At 45.9% G+C, this 18,496-nt stretch overlaps 1 protein-coding gene across 1 annotated transcript in view; it reads right to left on the bottom strand.

The window, feature by feature from the left end:
* Positions 1–393: 393 nt before the first annotated feature.
* Positions 394–18,496, bottom strand: part of MAP4K5 (mitogen-activated protein kinase kinase kinase kinase 5) — a 56,717-nt gene continuing 38,614 nt past the window's right edge. The window contains exons 15-33 of the mRNA XM_066189169.1: positions 18,074–18,135; positions 15,525–15,569; positions 14,581–14,623; positions 13,813–14,023; positions 13,202–13,299; positions 13,069–13,110; positions 12,500–12,584; positions 12,296–12,375; positions 10,939–10,999; positions 10,076–10,078; positions 9,869–9,983; positions 9,671–9,729; positions 8,227–8,330; positions 7,693–7,870; positions 6,412–6,480; positions 5,893–5,985; positions 5,250–5,320; positions 4,950–5,005; positions 394–3,582 (exon numbers count right to left, since the gene is read on the bottom strand). Coding sequence (XP_066045266.1) covers positions 3,495–3,582; positions 4,950–5,005; positions 5,250–5,320; positions 5,893–5,985; positions 6,412–6,480; positions 7,693–7,870; positions 8,227–8,330; positions 9,671–9,729; positions 9,869–9,983; positions 10,076–10,078; positions 10,939–10,999; positions 12,296–12,375; positions 12,500–12,584; positions 13,069–13,110; positions 13,202–13,299; positions 13,813–14,023; positions 14,581–14,623; positions 15,525–15,569; positions 18,074–18,135 — 1,563 coding nt within the window. The 3' untranslated portion in view covers positions 394–3,494. The remainder of the gene's footprint in view (positions 3,583–4,949; positions 5,006–5,249; positions 5,321–5,892; positions 5,986–6,411; positions 6,481–7,692; positions 7,871–8,226; positions 8,331–9,670; positions 9,730–9,868; positions 9,984–10,075; positions 10,079–10,938; positions 11,000–12,295; positions 12,376–12,499; positions 12,585–13,068; positions 13,111–13,201; positions 13,300–13,812; positions 14,024–14,580; positions 14,624–15,524; positions 15,570–18,073; positions 18,136–18,496) is intronic.

Here is an 18,496-nt window from a genome sequence, read left to right as displayed (position 1 = left end):
AGCCAACAGCCCAGAGTGTGAGGACGAGGTGTGAACTGCTCTAGATCCGAGGCTGAGCCGTGTTTTCCTCCTCTGAGCAGCTCTTTGAAGCCCAGCGGCCCCTGCTCTCTTCCCAGGCACAAGGCAGCCTCCGCTTTTCCAGCCAAACAACTCCTGAGTGGCTCCTTGGTGTTCCCAGGTGACTGGCAGCAGGGCTGGGCAGGGGATAATTTGTCCCCGATTTCTCCCTCCTGTGCTGTCCCGGGGAGCTGCTGCTGGCTCCCAGCAGTCTGGAGGATGGAGACCAGCGGCGCCAGGCCCTTCCCACAGCAGCCACAAAGCCTGGAGACGGGCTGGATTCTCCCCAGATCCCTCTGACAAGGTATTGTTCCCAGCGAGTCACCACGCCACAGATCAAATAAAGCAGTTTATTTGGCATAGACTGGACTGCAACAGAAACTCCCGTGGAACAAAGCCTGGTTACACAAACTGAACGAGTGCAGTTATGAGTCTCAGTTACACCTAACGACTAAAGAAGGTAAAAAAAAAAAAAGAAAAGAAAAAAAAAAAGCACATTTCAGAGTCTCCCAGTCTTGTCCTTTCCATCCAGAGACACCGTGGCTCCCTGATGCGTTGTACCTTTCTTCTTCAAAGAGATGCCAGCACAGTTCCAGCTGTATTTTTCACTTGCGAGGAATTTGGTTGGGAAATCCAAAGGGATTAATCCACAGACTGCTCTCCCCCATGCTGTTTGTACTGCCAAGAGCTCTGGGAGTCTGTTTTAAGGCTTTCAACTCGGGTACGTGACCTCGTGCATCCAATAATGGAAAGTTTGATAAATGTTGAGCGAGGAAGAACGGGCTGAGCAAGCTTCTGCTTCAATCACCCCCGAGCTCCCCCTGTTAGGCTTTCTCAAGCCTGGTTGAAATTCCACAAAAACAAAGATACAGACAACGGCAGACTAAATTAAACAGTCAAACACAAATTACACTGATCAGTCACCGAGGCTGGCTGGGTTGACTACGGAACATGCAAATCTGCTCCGTGGCACGGAACAAAAGTGAGGTTTTTATGCTAGGAAACAGCATCTTGCAGATCATGCCAGAAAAAAAATAAATGCCACTGTCTATGAAACCAGCAGAAAGCATTTCACAACATGCCATCAGAAATGCTTCAACAGCTAAAGGAGGTTTGATGAAACGAAGACTTTCCTAAGTTTATTCTTTATGATCCAGCAAAGCACCAGCCATTCGTGTCAAAGAAAAACACTTTCAGCTCGTTATTTCTGCATGACAGTGTCATGACCTAAGAGTTATTTACTCCAGTTATTCCCCATAAATATTCTGATTTTATTTACAGGTTTCTCTAGTCTTTTAGAGATCTCCTTTAAGTGTTTCCAAAGATGAAGCTGAAATTACCTTCTGTAGTGAATGAGGTAAATTAAAAAGTGTTTGCTCTACAATATCTACACCTGGTGCTTCACTTCACCTTAATTTTTGTTTGAAAGACCAGGAGCGGCACCATTTGAGGTTAATCACCAGTCACTGTTAACCTGTGGAGAAGTAATTTCAACACTAGAGAACGCCATTAAAAGACAAAAATCACACGTCCTGCTTTTAATGCTGCTGATCCAATTCCAGCTGACCACCCTCAAAGCACATTTTTCATGCTCTTTGGGGTGATCTGTAAATTTTATCCGTACACTTACTACTTACTAAGCTTTGACACAGCGTCAGAACCGAAAAGCCTGACTTGACGTGGATGTCAGGTCAGCAAGAATTAGTTTGGAATGACAGTGGCTAAAATGCTAAATGTGTGCAGGGCTGTTTTCCCCTCTGGAGACCTTCCCAACTTGCAGCTGTCCTGAGTAAGGAGACGTCCCTGAGCCATCACGTGGGCCCAGACAATTCCCTCTGTGTTAAATTATGGATCACGGAGCCCGATGCCAACACAGCACCAAACCATTCCCAGCTGTCACACACCTTTCCTGCTCTGCTCAAATGACCTGGGAATTCCAGCCTCTCCTTCCTAGGCAGCAGATCTCAGGAGCTGAACAGACATTTGATTAAAAAAACCCCAACCCTTTGAATTCCAATGTTTCTGAGCTGCTACTGCACCTGCCCGAGGAGTGTTCACATCAAAGCCAGCAGGGTAATGTGAGGTAGTAAAACCAGATGCTCTCCTGGAGTCAGTCTATATTTCATGGTACCTCAAGAATTTTAATTAATGAGGAAGACAAAAGGAACCGATGCGACTCTTCAATGGAGAAAGAGAAAGGGAAGAAAGAAAAAAAAATGAAAAAAAAAAAGCAGGTGACCAAAAAGTGATCAAAGCTTGGATATAAGAATACTGGTTCTTATCATGTTTATTTATACTCCCAGCTGGGGCAGCAGCCATTCCCAAAGCACAGCAGCTGGAATGCTGCTCAGGCTCAGCTGTGGCTCCAGGCTCCCCTCTGGAAGAGCATAAATAAACCACACGTCGTGGGCAGTCGGATACATGATACTTTCATTCATTAAGGATGACGACCTGCTACAATTTCCACTTCAGTGTCACAAGGCTTATCCCTAATTTATGAAAATAAAGCATATATGTTTTGTACATTTTTATATATATATGTATAAATATATATATAAAAAATACACACTGCCAGGCAACTTCACACGCATGCACACACACACACACACATGGATATTGTACACAGCCACCCAGGAGCAACAAATCTGATATCAATATTCTACTTTGTGTACACACACCCTACATCTAGGAAGTAAGAAAATCCCTTTTATGGCAATTCTGCAGGCAGAAAAATCAATACAAAATACTTTGTTGTACAAAACTGCAATTGTTTTTGTTTTTTTTTTTACATCATCACCCAACACGGTAACACACCCCTCAGTAATGCACTACATCCCTACAAGGAAAAAGAATAATCAAATCTTTATACAATAGTTAAAAAAAAAAAAAAGTAAGCTGCTCTGCAACCTTCCTTTGCTAAAAGTTAGACATTACCCCATCCTAGCAGCAGATTAATAAATAAGGATTAAATAGTCTATTATACAAAGCCATACCCAATGGCAGATTTAAAACCAAAAAGCTTTGCAGATACTTTCACTTCCTACACAAATCTTTGTTTTATTAAGAATAAGACTCAGTATAAAACAGGGCCAACAGCCAGCACTAGATCTGTATCTACAGAACAAGAGGAAAATCCAAGGGAAGGGAAATATTTAACAGTTTATGGCACCTTTACTGCAGAACATGTTTCAAGGCTCTGTTTCCCTAGAACTAACGAGTAAAGGGCTCTTTATCTCAGCTTTTATTAAGCAAACTCGATATAACCAACCACACAGTGGCAAGAGACAGAACCAGCTGTTCCCAGCTGCAAAAATGGATTGATCCCCACCCTAAAAACCAACACAATTCCGGCGTCAGGAGCGGCCAGTCCCGGTTCCCTGGAGCTCCTGGGTCCCAGCGTGGCCAATTCCCTCTGGTGTTCGGTGGGTGGGTGCTGCTCAGTAACTGTTTTCATGTCCAGCCAGGATGTAGAGGTTGCTGTGAGCTGTGGGGTTTTCTGTGGGCCTGCTCTCCAGCACAACCACCCTGCAACAAAACACAAACGGGGTCCACAGTTAAGGGAGGAAAAACCAGCTCTTGGTGTAACTCCTGAGGAGGAAACTCAGGGGTTTCTACAGATTGGAGATGGAGGTTCCCCCCAGATGTCTTGGGTGTCTCATTCTTTAACCAGTCTCCTCATTTTCCAGCACCACTTCCGATAAAAACACTGAAGGACAAGATGTAGTGGAAGGGTTGGAACTGGGTGATTTTCAAGGTCGTCTCCAACCCAATCCATTCTGTAATTCCACAGTCCCATCATCTGCAGCCCAGATTGTTTATCCCTCCTACATCTTCTGATAAGCAACCTCAACAATTCCCCTCACCTCACAGGGATCACTCAAGCCCATTTCTGCCTTTGTCCTGCTGATCATGTTCCTGTGGGCCACTCTGGAAAATGATTCTCTCCCTGTCTTGGCACACTGAGCGCTGCTGGACCTTGACCATCAGCTGGTGTGGTTGGGCCTTTGACCTGCCCCCTCTCTCCCAAATGCTGAGCATTTCTCTGCACCAGTTCTTGTTGGTTTTAGGATTAAACTTGCCTCTGCATTTTGTTTTCCTCAGAGAGTTCTCAAATGAACTCTCTGAACAGCTTCTGTCCCTGATCCTCACCTCTGCACCTGAGCAGCTCCAGAGCGATCCAGGGTAAAAAGGTGACTCCACATCTCACTGGAATGGCAGGAAAAACTCCTGCCCCGTTTGTACAGAGATGGAAAATACAAACCAAAGGGGTTGGCAGTTCCAAGGCCAGATGAGGGAGCAGAGGATCAGGGATTTGAGAGCAGGAGGTGTTCAAGGCTCTGAGCCACTTGGTCTAGTGGAAGGGGTGGAACAAGACGAGCTTTAGGGTCCCTTCCAACCCAAACCAGCCTGGAATTCTGTGGCTGGAAGTGATTGCTGGACTCATCCCTGCCCATTCCTGGCTGAGAATCCACAAGTGAACGTGTCCAGCCTGGGGCAGCTTCTGCTCAGGCTGCAGACCTGGGGACAGCTGCACCTCTGCCCACCTGTGCAGCTGGAAGGGATCCGCTGGATGTTATGGATAATGTGTGGATTTGGATCACTGTGATTAAAACCTGAGGGAGTTCTAGTTTGCTGTTTCCAGACCAGGAAAGGTTGTTTTTTAACTGACTCCTGCCAAGGTAATTCCCAGCTCACCAGGACAATCCAAAACCAGGAGCAGGCTCTTCCAGAAGTGCACTGGGCACCCTGCAAGGCAAGAGCATCTCTCCTCTCTCCCTGACACTTGGTGCCCACAGACAGAGCTGGGCTGGGCTGGCAGCCAGGCCCAGCTGGGAAACTAGGAAAGCTGGTTTAAATAAAACAAAAGGCTTCTGTTTCTGCAGGGAGATTACCTGTCTGAGCCCAGCAGGCGGAAAACCCTGGTCTCATCAGATATCTCCTGGGTCACCTGCAGAAAAATGCAGATTTTCAGATCCATTTCAGCAGCAGAAGGAAATTTATTGGTCTGAGTTGAAAGGAAAGAAACGTTCAGATGCAATTTAATGCAAAGCACGGGAGTGAAATGGATAAATTGATGTTAAACATTGTGGAATGGGAGCATTCTCATTTGGGAAGCAGAGAGGGAAGCCAAAGGATCTAGTGGTAAATAAAGAACAGGAGGAATTAAAGTGGAGAGGCTGGAGATCACTCACTTCATCTGACTTGAAGCTCTTGCCCTGCATGCCATGTTTCCAGAAGGCCAGCACGCTGTCCTGAAGGCACACTGCAAAGCAGGGACACAATCACACCCCATTCCCCGCATCCTTGTTTTCCCAGTGCTTCTGGAGAACCCCTCAGGAAGTGGAAAAAAACAAACACTGCCAACCAAAGCACTGCAGGCTGCTGGAAATGACACATCACCTGAATTATTACAGTTACTTCAAAATAGATGTATGATGGAAAATGGGAGTTTTCCAGTCAGGGACACAGAGAGCACAGAGCTGCCAGCTCTGAGTGATTTAATTCAGTGATTCTCAGAGTTTATTACAGCAGGAAGTCTCGTTTGACAGCTACAATTCAAGTTTTAAAAAAACCTCCTGTCCTAGTCTAAAGACAGCAGCTTGAGAATTACATTCAAATATTATTACCCTGACTGTTAAAAAAAAAAAATGGATGTGCTATTACTTGAAATAAAATCTTAACTTTTAGAAGGCTAACACTGATTTATGTACCACTAAACCACTTTTTCCTGCCCATTTTTTGTTCTCATTGCTATGGACATGACCAGAAACCAGTCAGGCTTTCAACAGTGAATTCTTAAACCCCTGAGAGACACCAGAGCAGCAAATCACTCACCCACTGACTCGATGCAGAAATCAAAGCTCAGCTCAGAAGCCAATTTCTTGCTTGACTTCAATTTCCCTTGTAAATTCACTATTTTCACAAATTCTCAAGAGAAAGAGAAAAATCAGCATTAAAACCCACTGCTGAAAAGGACTGAAGTGTAAAATACAAATTTGATCTTTAAGGCACATAGAAATACCCAAACTTAATATCTGCAGATGAAGCCAAGAGCATCTTTCTTCTCAAAATACATCCAGGAAAGTTTGTACCACTTGGTGTGGATTTAGACTTGACAGAGTGACGCACACACGAAGAGGGAAAAGTGGAATTACAAAAAAAAACAGAATGAAATCCCACTTATCCAAACTACCTTTTTGGAAACATTACAACACAAATTAATAATGTAGAGGAAAACAAAACAAAACAAAACAAAAAAACCCCCTCGTGGTGAAAGTTCAAATCAACAAGTGTGGCAGCCCAAGTTTTGCACGAGGTGTAGTGAGTTATCCAAGAGAGTTTTGTGTTACTCACTGTCCAGGCAGACCAGGACAGTGTCTCTCTCCAGCTGTGTCACGTGAATGGCATCCAACTGCTGATTGCCTGGGGGAAAAAAACAGATTATTTTATATTTATATCACAACAAGAGACTCTGCCCTCCCCCTCCCTCAAGCTTTTTTCACTGTGCTCTTTTGTTACTCTGATTTTTTTTTTTTTTTTTTTTTTGGTTACTCTGATTTTTAATGGCTCTAGGATCCCAGAATGTTCTGAGAGAAGCACAAACCTCTCTGGTCAAAGCAGCTATTTAATAGAAAAACACAACTTTAAATGGATAAAACACGTTTTATGCGATGGTTCAGCACATCTTCCTCCATAGAGAGGCACCACAATAAACAAAAGGACTTTTACTTCCTAAACCCCCACTCTTTTCCCAGAAATCCACATCTGGAAAGATTGTGATGATAATAAACTAGTTTAATAGAATTTTTTTTCCCCAGCTTTTATTAATGAAGTTGTTCCTACAGCTGGTAAAAAACCAATTTTTAAAGGTAAAAATGTACATCCAACAAAGGCCAAGGAGAAAAGCAGCTGCAAAATATCAACCAGGTCTTAAAAATAACCCAAATCTGTGCTTTTTAAGAGCCAGCTGAAGATAACAACCCTCCCCCAAGGGCTGGAGGATGGACAAGAATCCAGTTCTGGGAGTTTTTATGCAGGAAAGGAGGGGAAAGAGCAGGATCCCAGGAAACAGCATGGAACCACAAAGGAGAACCCAAGCAGCAGGCTCTGACTGATGTTTGAGGAAATTTAAATAAGAAAAGGTGTTTAGTAAGGACAGCTTGCACTGATGTGGGCAGGTCAGCTCAACAGAGAATCAGGGAATCACAGAATAGTTGGGATTGGAAGTTACCTTAAATCCCATCACATTCCACCCCTGCCATGAGCAGGGACAGCTCCCACTGTCCCAGGCTGCTCTAAATCCTGCTCAACCTGGCCTGGGACACTTCCAGGGATCCAGGGGCAGCCACAGCTGCTCTGGGAATTCCATTCCAGGGTTTCCCCACCCTCTGAATAAAGAATTCCTTCCCAATCTCCCATCCATCCCTGCCCTCTGGCAGTGGGAGCCATACCCTGTGTCCTGTCCCTCCAGCCCTTATCCCAAATCCCTCTCCAGCTTTTCCAATCTGGGATCAGCTTCCATCTGCTTCAGGCAGAGAAGCTACCAAGCCTTAAGGGTTTCCAAAAGACTCCAAGGAAGAAATATCCAGCATTCCCAGCCATCAAACCAGCTGGAAGAGGGAGCAAGGGCCTCACCTGCCCCGATCTCTGTGAACCAGGAGGAGGCAGAGTTCAGGTTGATTGTCTCAAACTGCACCACCTGGTTTGGCTCCGTGCCCTTGGAGATGGCCACACACACCATGGGATACTCCTGCTCGGGGATCACCAGCATCTCAAACACGTGCAGAGGGCTGGGCAGGGGGAAATCAAAGTGCTGGGGGGAAAAAAAAGTCAAAACAAAACATCAACAAAACTCTGTGAGTTTGATTTTACCTCGAAATGACTCTGCAACAACATGCACGAAGTATAAATGCACAGAATTTTTTTGAAGCTGGGCAGAGGTGGATCATGGTCTGTTATTGCCAGTGCTGGGCTTGATCCAGCACTTTGATATTACTTAAATTACTTCAGTCACAAGATTTTCTGAGTCAAAATGTGTCCAGCCAGATTTTCAAGTGCTTGCAAGCCACAAATGGCACCAGCCCGAGGTGTACTTTCCATCACAAACTCTGCAAAGGTTATTTCAACAGCTGGGTAACTATTGAACTAAACTAAAAAGCAAATGCTTACCTTTATTAACATGAATTTCTGCATTGGCTCATACCACTGAAGCAGAACAATTCCAGACTGCAACGCACCACACAGGTACTTGTGGCCTGTGTATGGATTTCGTACTGCATAAAATAAGAAAAAAAAACCCCAGAAAACAGTCATTTTAAAGCTCTGCAAGTTCAATGCATACTTGGAAAAAAAAACAAAACCAACCATCAAAAACCCCAACTCTACAGTTAGCTTTACAAATGAGTTAAAAAATAGCATCATAAAATTATATCATGGCATGATTAGGCTTGGAAGGGACCTTAAAGCCCATCTCGTTCCATCAGTTTCCCACTTGCTGCATTCCTGGCTTCCCATTCCAACATCCACAGTGGTTAGTATCGTGCCACGTTCCAGATAAATTCAATTGCAGCTTTAATTAATAACCAGTTGCATTCCTGGAGTCCCAGTTCAGAGGCTGAGTGGGCAGAAAAGCTGCAGTGCCTCCCCCTGGGGCTGTGGGAGGCGGGAGGGAGAGCTCGGGGTCAGGCTGGCGTTGGAATAAAACAATCCCCAAGCAGGAAAGGTCCTGGGGAGCTCTGATAGCTCCTGAAATCCATGAGGCAGGGTTTGGGGGTGGTTTTTTAAGCTCTGCTGGATGCAGGAGCAGCCTGATCTCAGGAATGAGTTGTAAACATGGCTGTTGTGGGCGCTTCAGATGAGCTGAACGGGATGTCCAAGTGTGCAGCTTTCTGTTCATTTTTAGGGGTGGAAAGGAACAAATCTGCAGATGTGACACTTGGGGACGTGGGTTAGTGCTGGGGGAATGGATGGATCATCTCAGAGGGCTTTTCCAGCCTTGATAATTCCATGGTTCTGATTTCACACAGCACCAGGGCCACCACTGCAAAGGACAAAGGTTGTGTAGGCAGCCCCAGCTGCAGACAAATCCACAACTCCCCAAGCTTTAATTAATTCTTTTTGTGCCCTTCCAATTGCACTTATGGCTCTGCCCTCCCCAGCCTGCCAGAGTTTTCATTCCTCCTGATCCTTTCTTGGTGGAAAATATTCAAGTTTTCCTCACTACAAGTTGGAACTGGGTCACACCTTGAGCCGAGGTGACAAAGCAGAAAGGATTTTGTGGATGTGTGTGGATGTGCCAGGGGTCTGGCAAGGATTTAATCCAAATATCCCATCCATCCCTGCCCTCTGGCACTGGGAAGCCATTCCCCCTTGTCCTGGCATTCCATCCCTGCTAAATAGTTTCTCTCCATCTTTCCTGTAGCTCCTTCAGGCACTGAAATGTCCCAATTAGGTGACTCTGGAACATCTCCAGGCTGAACCACCCCAATTCCCCTCAGCCTTTCTTCTGAACAAAGAACTCTTAAGTTTATTAAAAAGAAATGAGTTTCAGACATGCCATGTCCGGGGACAAGGGGAAGGGGAATAAATGGCCCAGCTGGATTTATTTGCTCACCTATACAGCATTTGTGGCATCCTTTTGTGTCAGGGATCTTGGTTGTTAAGGCAAATTTCCTGGAATAATAATCACAAAAAAAAAAAAAAGGCATCAGCAAGAGATGTCAGGGCCCTTCATGCACCAACTCAACAGCACCAACACAATTTATGGCTATTTTCACTTATTAATAATTGCCAATAGGTGAAAGGTTTGTACCTCGGTAATATTTTGTCAGGAAATCTGTGGGTTTGAATATGAGCAGCTAATCCTGTTTTTTTGGCTTGTTCAAACAAGGCTATTAAATTATGGGAGTAGAGCTGGAATGTTTTCCCTGTAAGAGAGAAAGGCACGGTTGATATCTCAGCCACTCCTCCACAGCACACAACTGCAATGCTCAGGAAAATGCAAACATGGAAAAATTACCTTCTACAAACAGGTGGCAGGTAGGTCAAGTCCAGATATGAAGTAAAAGAAAACATGATAAAAATAATAATGAGTATAGAGAAAATCAGAGCTCATTTCATTAGTTAGTTTTATGCAAGCATTTTTAAAAGGCTGCAATTATAAAACAACAATAAATTTTATTTTTCTTATTTTTCTTATAGATATTTTCCTTTGGTTATTTTTGTATCTACAAACCAAGACAAGTGTTATATAAATCCTGCATGTTTAAAAGCACAGGCCCACCATCAGCCTCCATGGCACAGTGCCTCATTCCTGTCTGGAATGTTCTATTCCAGGACAACTGATTGCTCAGGAATCAGTAAATCCAAGCAGCAGAACTGCTGGATCAGCAGTGCTTGAAAGCCACCTCGTTCCCCTTCAATATCAGGTTTTGTTTTAGGACCGCAGAATCCCAGAGTAGTCTGGGTTGGAAGGGACATGAAATGTCATCCAGTGCCACCCCAGCCATGGCAGGGACACCTCCCACTGTCCCAGGCTGCTCCAAGCCCAGTGTCCAACCTGGCCTTGGACACTTCCAGGGATCCAGGGGCAGCCACAGCAAATCTGGGAATTCCAGCCCAGCCAGGAATTCCTAATTCCCAATATCCCACCCAAATCTCCCCTTTTCCAATTTGAAGCCATTCCCTGTGTCCTGTCCCTCCATCCCTTGTCCCCAGTCCCTCTCCAGCTCTCCTGGAGCCCCTTCAGGCCCTGCCAGGGGCTCTGAGCTCTCCCTGGAGCCTTCTCCTCTCCAGACCAACCAAATACACTGCAGTCAGTCATGACTTTCAACGTTCCTGTTTATTTAGAATTGCCATCATCTCCCCTCCGTTTGCACTCACCTGACAGGGACATCAGGGTGTTGTTGATAACGTACAGCCAGGTGCACTTTCGAGGAAACAACTGGATAAAAAAGAAAAGAATTCCATTAATAGAAACATCCAGAAACTTTTAACTGTGATTTTCTCTGCCTGATCCACCTCCATCCCCATTCCTGCAGGGATCCACACTGGAGAAAATCCCATCTTCCTGTTTATTCCCTGTTTTGGACCTTTACTTAGCCCTGCACAGACAGACCATGGAATATTGGAATAAGCCAGGCTGGACAGGCTTGGAGCAGCCTGGGATACAGGAAAATGTCCCTGCCCACGGCAGGGGTGGAAATGGATGGGATTTAAGTTCCCTTCCATCCCAAACCATTCCATGATTCTAGAACACTTTGTCCTGTATGCCACTCTCATGTACAAAAGAAGAAAATAGGTGTAGGAGAAAGTGTAGAAAGAAAAGATCCAACTGGTTGGACACAAACTCTGAGTATCTCCCAGCGATTTTCTGTTTAACAGAATAGCTCTGGGTTTATTCAGTGATTCCACTGAAAAACAAAAAACTAGAAATGGAATAAAAATATCCTCCTGGAACTGGGAGATATTAACCTTGGACAGACAGGAAGCACACTGGAAGACGCAACCAGAATTAAAAGCTGGAGAAAGAGTTCAGAATGTGCATTTGGAGGGGAGAAATCATCAAATGGCTAAAAGGAAATGTGGGGACAAATGGTGTGGCAGAAGCCTGTGGGGTTTGAGGTGGTCACAGCTGACCTCTGCCACCTGGGAATGCTTTCATGGAAAAGGAAACTTTGTTTGAAGTGCACTGAATGTTCTCCCTACCCACCACTGGCACAGCCAACCTTTCACTGGGACATAAAAAAGCACGTGGAAAAGCCCAGAGAAAACTGTTAGATGAAATAATTTAGGAAAACACACAAGGAATGAGATTCCAAGGACATCCTGACTCTGAAACACCAGATTTAAGACCATGATTGCATGGAAAGGCTTTGGAAAGGGTTAAAGAGCCCAGGAAAAGCTTCTTGGGGATAACAAGAGTAGCTGAATTAAATGATTGAGGGCTTTGCATCCAAGGAGCTGCAATGTGCCATCTAGTGGGGATGGAATGGAGGGAGAAGGGGCAGGGAATTGTTCTCCAAGGAGATGGAAGATTTGACAGCAGTGTTACACAAGCAGCACCTAAAAAAGCACAGGTAGGTCAGGGAAGAAATGATTTTCAGGTTTTCATTTTTGGCTTTGATGGGAATTCTTTAAGCCCCAGAGCCTGGTATCCACCTTCTCCCTCCAGTGTCAAACTTCACTGCTCCAGAATATCCCCGAATCTGTTCTGTGTGTTCAAGCCACCAGAACTCACCTGTTCCATGGTTGCTTCGTGAAGTTCATTCAAATTCAGAGTGTAGATCCCTTCTTCTGTGCCAAAGATGATGTACTGATCTGAAAAAACCAAGGCAAAGGGATTACTCCCTTCCCACTTTGTGAGGTTTCAAATGCGAACCTAAAATAACTTCACAAATTATTTTCTTTCCCAAGCCCATCAGCAAACCTAACATGACTTTACCTTTAGTATCTGGATGTATCCATGAAGTTGCACAATTAATCTTCAAAGGACAACCATCAAAGACTTTGGAAAAACAGGCTCCCATCTGAAAGACACCAAAACCGAAACCTGAAACAAATTTAGAGTGTCAAGAGTTGATTTCCCGGCCACTCACACACAGCTGAACACCCACAGCCTATCACGCCTTTTAATTTCAATTTATGGACATCCCAAAATGCAAAGAGGGCTCAAAAGGGAACCAACAACTTGAGGTGCCTACTGGGTAACAACAATACACCCTGGAGGGATTTAAAATCTGTGTGGATGTGGCACCTGGGGACATGGCAGTGCTGCCACTAGAGATCACAACTCACAGAGCCAGGGAAGCCCCCAACCTTTCACATCCAGTCTGAACAGTGACAGGAAGGTTTTAAAAAATGGAAAACAAATATTGTGGATTCAGCACTGGAAAAACAACTGGCTGTGAGATGCGGAAAATCCCACCCAAGTGAGTTGGTGCCTTATTCCAGCATAAACCCTCCACAGCAGAGAGAGGTTTCCATAATTCCCAGTGCACACGGATTTCTTACCAGCACCTTCGGAGTGGGAGGCAAACCATTGATTGCTGGTTTCTGTGGGAAGAAAGAAAGGCTTTAAAACCCCTCCTGTGCACTGAGCTGCAGGACACAGCAGTCACATCAGCCCCAGAGTCCCAACACCTACAGGGAAATCTCTCTTCTCCTTTTTCCGCGGCAGTTGAGGGATTTGTCCGGGTCCTTCTGCGTTCTCCTCGATGTGTTTCAGCATCCCATTCCCATTGCCTGAAAAGGAGCCCAGACATGGTTTGCAGCTTGTTTGCCACAGTGAAATAGAAAATCTCTTCTCCCCTGTGCTGAGCTGGAGTGGAGGAATAAGCTCTGACATTCCATAGCCACATCTCAGGGAGCTGAACCCTTCCCAGCACAGTGCCCACGCTTCCCGTTATCCAAACAGTCCCTGGGACAAATCCCACTGAGAATAAAGCTGTGGCGAGGTCCTTCCCACACATCCATTGTTTTTCTCCTGTGGCAAAGTCCTCCCCACACATTCATTGTTTTTCTCCTCTTCCTGCAGGCAACACAGCAATGGGACTGACTGGCTGAGTGTCCTTGTTTCGGGAAGAACATTCCCACCACAGGGCAATGGCTCTAATAAGAACCACACGTGGGAAAAGAAAAATTTCACCTCGTGATCAGCTTGGTTTAAAGTATTATCTACTGGGAACAGCTGGCTCTGGAAACAATTCCTTTCCCAAGGTGCCAGGCAGCTTTAGGACAGGTAAGGCATTTATTTACCCAGGTCGCTGTATCTGGCTGTGAGCAATCCGGGGCTGCTGATGCTGCTGGTCATCCCCACGGGGCAGGAATCTGCCTGGGGCCCACAGACTGGGATGCTCTGTCTCCTGTGGGCTGCTGGGGCTCTGCTCTGGGGGTCTGGGAAGTGTTTTATTGTCTGGCATCTGTTGTCATCCGGGAGGTTTTCCTCGGGGTAAATGTTCATCCTCGGCTGCAAGGAACCAGAGAGGGGAATGGTTACTTGGGAGATGTGAGGGATTGGGAATGGTAAGCGGGAAGAACAAGTTGAATTTAAGTCGGACTGCTGCTACATAAAAAATGTAGCAGCCTTTGAAATGTGTGTGTGATTTTGGGCACCACAATACAAGAAAGGTAAGAAGCTCCCTGGTGAGCAGGGACAGGACCTGAGGGAATGGCTGGAGCTGTGCCAGGTTTAGGTGGAAATCAGGGAAAGGTTCTTCCCCCAGAGGGTGCTGGGCACTGCCCAGGCTCCCCAGGGAATGGTGACATTCCCAAAGCTGCCAGAGCTCCAGGAGTGTTTGGACAGCACTGCCAGGGATGCCCGGGGTGGGATTGTTGGAGCCAGGAGCTGCACTGGGTGATCCCTGTGGGTCCCTGCCAGCTCAGGAGATCTGTGGTTCTACGAAAAGAAGACATCTGAGCGCAGAATAATTTCAGAGGTTCCTCTCTGATGGGGTATCACAGGCAGAATGCAGAACAAGAGGCCATCCTAGCCAGGCTAAATCCCTTAAATCCCACATTTCTCACCTTGGGAGGCAGCGGGGGCGGCCCAGCTCGCTTTAGTGTCGCTCTGCAATGAAAAGGGCAGCAGTTAAACCAAAGCCAGAACTCCCTGAGGACTGGAAATGAGACAAACCAGAGGCACAGAAAAGGCAGAGCAGAGCTTTGCACACACAGGGTTAAACTAGAAATGCAAGAGCAGGGGAGAAGCTCATTAATCTCGTTAGGAGTGTTGGTTTTTAATGAACTCCTTCCACAATTACCGATGTTATAGAGCAATCTGTGGGGAAGGATATTTGAAGTTTGTAAATCAGTATACATTCAGGGACTGGATCTCAGGCTGGAGGGACTGTAGACTTAGGCCTGGAGTGACAGGACCAGGGGGAATGGTTTTAAGCTGGAAAAGAACAGATTTAGGTGAGATACTGGGAAGAAAATCTTCCCTGTGAGGGAGGTGAGTCCCTGGCACAGGGTGCCCAGAGAAGCTGTGGCTGCCCCTGGATCCCTGGAAGTGTCCAAGGCCAGGCTGGATGGGGCTTGGAGCAGCCTGGGACAGTGGAAGGTGTCCCTGCCCATGGCAGGGGGGTGGAACGAGATGATTTTTAATCCCATTCTGGGATTCTGGGATTCCAGTCTGCAGTCTTGCTTTTGGATTCGGCCACCCGAGCTGGGCAGGATCATCTGCACATCCCGTCACAGCCAGGCCTCGCTCCTGGCTGATGGATAAATCACAAAAATCTGCTTTTATGCCTTGGGCACTTCCACAGGGACCGTGAGGTAACTCAGGAAGGAGAGCAGGGGAGAAAGCAGAGTTTTGGGATTTCTCCTGAGGATCAGGGAAGGAGCCAAGTGAGGGTTAGGCGCTGGGAGAGCAGCCAGCCCTTCCTCAGTGAGTGGCAAAGCCTCCTGCAGCATTTTGAGGGGAAGAGGTTTTGGAGCAGAGCAACTGTACAGGAAGGAGATGCACTCACTCTTCAACATCTTCACTGCCATCGCCAAATTTTGTGAGCAGTCCCCTAAGGCAGAATGTTTACAGAATTAAGAGCTCAGCTCTGAGGTCGACACGTGCAACTCAACCCATCCCTGATGTCACTGGGTTTCACAACCAGCATCTCCCAGCCCTTTGCAAAACAAATCATTCTCTGCTCTGAGCCCTTTTCCACTCTGTAAATTCCTTTCCTTCTCCTTACCCCCGAAAAATCGCTGGATCTCTCTCTGCCACACCATCAGCTTTCATTTCCTTATCTGGCATTTTAAATGCTGTTGAAATGTCTACCAAGAGTACAATATAAAAAGAAAAAAGAAAACAACAGAGGAAGTAACTGGGAGACAAATGGAGAAAAGCTTTTAAAGGGAAGTTTCCTTATTTATACATATAGACAAAAGACCCAGATTGTTTCCCACTACAGTGGGAATTTTTGTTTTAAAGCTACTCCAGGGACAAAAAAAAAAAGAAAAAAAAAAGAAGAAAAATTGTGACCAGAGGATCAGAGGATCAAAGCAGCAATGAAAATATAACCCTGAAGGAAAAAAAAAAAAAAAAAAACCCTGATAAAATTTTGCAAAATGGCAGTTTTCAAGCTGTGTCTTTAAAGGGCAATGACCAGGAAAACCCAGCCAAAATTGGATTAATGTGAAATATCCCTGCAAGTCACTTCTGAGGGAGAGCAGCAGACAGTTGCCAACAGGAACTATAAAAAAATTTAAAGGAGAAAAAGTCTTTCTTTTTGAAAGGTTCTTGTTGCCCAGAGCAGCTGTGGCTGCCCCTGGATCCCTGGAAGTGACCGAGGCCAGGCTGGACGGGGCTTGGAGCAACCTGGAATAGTGGAAGGTGTCCCTGCCCATGGCAGGGGGTGAAATTGGATGGGCTTTAAGGTCCCTTCCAACCCCAATCTTTCTGGGATCCATCAATAAAAACCACCTCCATCATGCAGGACGTTTACACAAAGGTAATTTTAAAATGCTGCAGCGAGAAAACCGAGGGATCACGTCAATCACCAGATGAACATTCTGGTATTCCCCTTCCCAGTCAAATAATTCCTAAGTCAAAGATATCCTTCAGCATCCACTGCGATAAAAGGCACGAAAAGCAAGGACCCCCCAGCACGCACATCCTCTCTGGACATCCCAGGGATTACTCAGAACTGCTGGGACAGAGGAGTTATGCATTTCCTGTTTATCTTTCCAACTGGAAGTGGTTTCCAAGCGAGCAGCACGGATCCACCATCCAGCACTGCTGTCCCTGCCCTCCTTCCAAATCAATCTCTACCTATTTATTGATTTATAGCCCTGGGAATGTTGGCTGCAGCTTTAGCACGGCCTGCTACAGACAAAAAGCCACAGGAACAGGATCAAATCCCTGAGCCCCTGTGCCAGGAGGAGCTTCCCTCCCTGCTCCTGGACCTCCCAGAAAATCCAGCACTCCCAGCAAGGCTCCAATCCGCAGCTCAGCAGGGTCACACAAACAATCCCAGGGCACAGGGAAGGGAGAAAAACAGGGCAGGGGAGAGGCACAGCCCAGAGCCTCCCAAAATTCAGGCCCAGAGATCCCCAAATTTCAGGCCCAGAGCCGCCCAAACTCCTGCTCCAAGCAGAGTGGGAGCAGGAAAACCAGGATGCTTAAAAAGGCTCAAATCCTGGCAATCTCCAGCAGCTTTCCAGGGGGCTGGAATGTCAGCTGACAGCTTATGCAAGACTTTTATCTGCAGGAAAAAAAAAAAAGCCAGAGAAATTCACTGTCTGCTGCTGAGTTCCAAATAAAGATGGGAAACAGGCTCTTTGAGCTGAGCAATGATTTGAGCCCAGATATCATCTTTCCCTACATCTGAACCTCCACACTCCTGACTGCAAATCCAGGGATTGCCTTTAAAGGCAGAATCCACTTTTTAGCAGCCAAAGGAAGGTACAGACCTAAAAAAAAATCAGTCCTGACTTGGAGACAGTTGTGCTCCTGTACTTCAGGCCTGCATTATCCCAGGGAAAGCAGCTATAAAAACATCTTCCCCTAAAAAATTTCATCCCAAAACAGTCCCTGGCTGAGTGATAAATTACACCCACAGCAGGAGGAGTGGTGCAGTGCTACTGAGCTTGGTAAAACTCAACATTCACAACTGGTTTCTCCTTCCCCTTCTCGAGTTCAGGGCTGTGCACAGGCCTTGTCACAGGATGTCACAACCACAGCCATAGGCTCAGAAGAGAAGTGTGAGGCCAGAGCAGGATCCTGCACTCAGCTCTGCTGCAGGAAATTCACTGTGGCTGGGTTATGTCACTGTCCTGGCGGTGCATTTACACTTCACTTCCCACCTACAAACTTACAACAAGCTCCTGGTGGGGGTTAAAAGAGATTAAAAGTCAGTCTCCAAGAGAATGGAAAGGAGGGCTGCACACTGGGTTACAACTCCTTAATTTATCAATATTAAAGGGGATCAGGGCTTATGGTTTGATCCTTTGAACATAACTCATTTTTCTTTCGGTTTCATAGTAAGTCACAGACATAAAAGCTGGTTTTATCTGTACTTACTTGTTGCTTCCATCAACGAAAGGATTCCAATGTGAAGCAAAGCCACTGCCAGCTGCCACAACCTGAAGATGCAGAAATTGTCATTTTATTTCCCCCCCGTCCAACTAAATTATCTTGAAGTACATTATTCACCACCACACCAGCCTGAGGGATTTCCCAGCCCTGCAGAACAATCCACAAGCAGTAAAATCAAATTCCAAAGAGAAATAACATCTTACAATCTAGAAACCAATTATTGGTAACCTATTTTTTCTTCTTCTTAAGAGTTAAAATCAGCACCTGGAAATGGGGTAATGTCCAGATCAAGCAGCAACAAGTAACAGGAAAACAAAAACTGATGGTGGAAGGTCCAGTAAGGGTCACTTAGGGAACTTTAAAAACATTTTTCCAGCAAGCTGCTAAGGGCTGAACCACAAAATATTG

This window comes from Chamaea fasciata, unplaced genomic scaffold (genome assembly GCF_029207755.1).
Source record: "Chamaea fasciata isolate MVZ Bird 193981 ecotype frontalis unplaced genomic scaffold, bChaFas1.0.hap1 SCAF_7, whole genome shotgun sequence".
NCBI lineage: Eukaryota > Metazoa > Chordata > Aves > Passeriformes > Sylviidae > Chamaea > Chamaea fasciata.
The sequence above is the reverse complement of the archived record's forward strand: the minus strand, read 5'-3'. Positions and strand labels throughout refer to the sequence as shown.